The sequence below is a fragment of the Macrobrachium nipponense genome, chromosome 6, assembly GCF_015104395.2.
Source record: "Macrobrachium nipponense isolate FS-2020 chromosome 6, ASM1510439v2, whole genome shotgun sequence".
Taxonomy (NCBI): Eukaryota; Metazoa; Arthropoda; class Malacostraca; order Decapoda; family Palaemonidae; genus Macrobrachium; species Macrobrachium nipponense.
The window spans coordinates 19,965,935-19,967,647 of record NC_061108.1 but is presented as its reverse complement, the minus strand read 5'-3'; the positions used below and the strand labels follow the sequence as shown (position 1 = coordinate 19,967,647).

Genomic DNA, 1,713 nt, shown 5'->3' with positions numbered 1-1,713 from the left:
ACATATTTGCATTTGTCTTGAAAGTGCCACTAACCACTCTGTTAGCTATGCCTCTGAAGGTTAGCCGCTTATTTTCTTGACACAATCATAATTTATCTTACAGTCATATTGACTTTATATGCCAGCATATTTGGTTGCATCACCAAATCATTCTTTCTTCATGGGTACCCGCACGCAAGGGCAAAGCGGGGCACTTGCCCCCCGCCGAAATCCTGGAAAAAAATTATATATATATATATATATATATATATATATATATATATATATATATATATATATATATATATATATATATATATATACTATACATATATATGTGTGTGTGTGTGTGTAATTGCTTTATCCATTAAAGAAATGCAGGCAAGCGCTGATACTGTTTTTAGTATGAACCTGCAATGTAGTTCAAAGGGTTAAAAGTGTTGGTCTGCTATATACCGGAAACTATACATGTTTGTATTAAGATTTGGCCACCCCCCCCCCTCCAACAAACCCCAAACCCCCCCCCCCCCCCTGGCTTCCCTTGAAAATACGCTGCGAGCGCCCATGCTCTTACTTGGAACCTTGTCTTCCAGAGCAGTAAGGAGCCTTCGTTTCCTTTCTTTGCGAGATAATGCGTTGGCTTCTGATCCAGGTGACTGAGGGGAAAAGCATCATACTTTCAACATAATATCATATGCCATCCAAAAAAGCCATCAGATTTCACATATACTCTTCGGTATCAATAACTCTATAGGTTTGTTCGGGTTGATGATGGTCTCTTTCCTTTTTCTTTTTCCTGCTTACGTTTTCCTTTATTCTTTTGACTTCCCCCATTTAGAAGGCGGTTTTTTTTTCTTTCAGGACTTACCCTTCTTATTTTAACTCCCAATATTTTCTATTTCATGCTTGTCTATATAAAAGGCTACACAGGAGATAAAATGTCTCTCAGAATGAAGAAATGAAGTCACGATAAGAGACAAGATTTCATTTTTCTAACCTCTGCTTAACAATCTGTAAAGGCTCAATTTCTTACCCAAGAATGATTGGAGTCCCAAATATGGAGAGTTAGTGAAATGAATCATTTCCAATGATAGTCATGATCACCTACATGTAATACTTCGTAAAATCCCTTTTAACTTTTGAAAGTCAGGGAACATAACAGAGGTTTACCTGAGGCGTTGGAAACGATGGCAAACAACAGCAGAAGCAACGGCAGCATTTTTTTCCGCTGAATTCACGAGCTGATTTGAGTCGACGTTTTGCCCTCACTGGAGCAGAAACCTGAAGGGATGGGTGACCGAGGGGTTTTGTTGCTCAAGAATCGCGTGCGTCCACTGCAAGCGGGAGGCCTTTTTTTCCGTCTCGTGAGTCTGTCGTCTGCCTGGCTTTATATAGAGTCCATTACGAGCAGACCATGTGGACCAACGTCATAACATTCTCATGCCTGAGAGGCTGCTGCTTATAGTTCGAGGACTGTGCTACGTGACCAAAAAAATGTGACCATAACGTTGGTCATCCTTGATTTGCGAAAAATGATTTTTTCATATTATTATTATTATTATTATTATTATTATTATTATTATTATTATTATTATTATTATTATTATTAACTGGAACAAAATACTTTTCCCTTAGAAGCCGAGACGTCAAAGAAGAACGTGATGACAGTCACTGCCACCTGCTAAGCCTTACGCTGCAAAATCAAGCAGACACCTACTTGGCAAAAACGTTCAT

At 38.7% G+C, this 1,713-nt stretch overlaps 1 protein-coding gene across 1 annotated transcript in view; it reads right to left on the bottom strand.

Moving 5' to 3' along the window:
* LOC135216736 (uncharacterized) overlaps nt 1-1,356 on the bottom strand; it is a 23,307-nt gene extending 21,951 nt beyond the window's left edge. Inside the window, exon 1 of the mRNA XM_064252205.1 lies at nt 1,150-1,356. Within this exon, the coding sequence (XP_064108275.1) occupies nt 1,150-1,198 (49 nt within the window). The 5' untranslated portion in view covers nt 1,199-1,356. The remainder of the gene's footprint in view (nt 1-1,149) is intronic.
* Between the last annotated feature and the right edge of the window lie 357 nt (nt 1,357-1,713).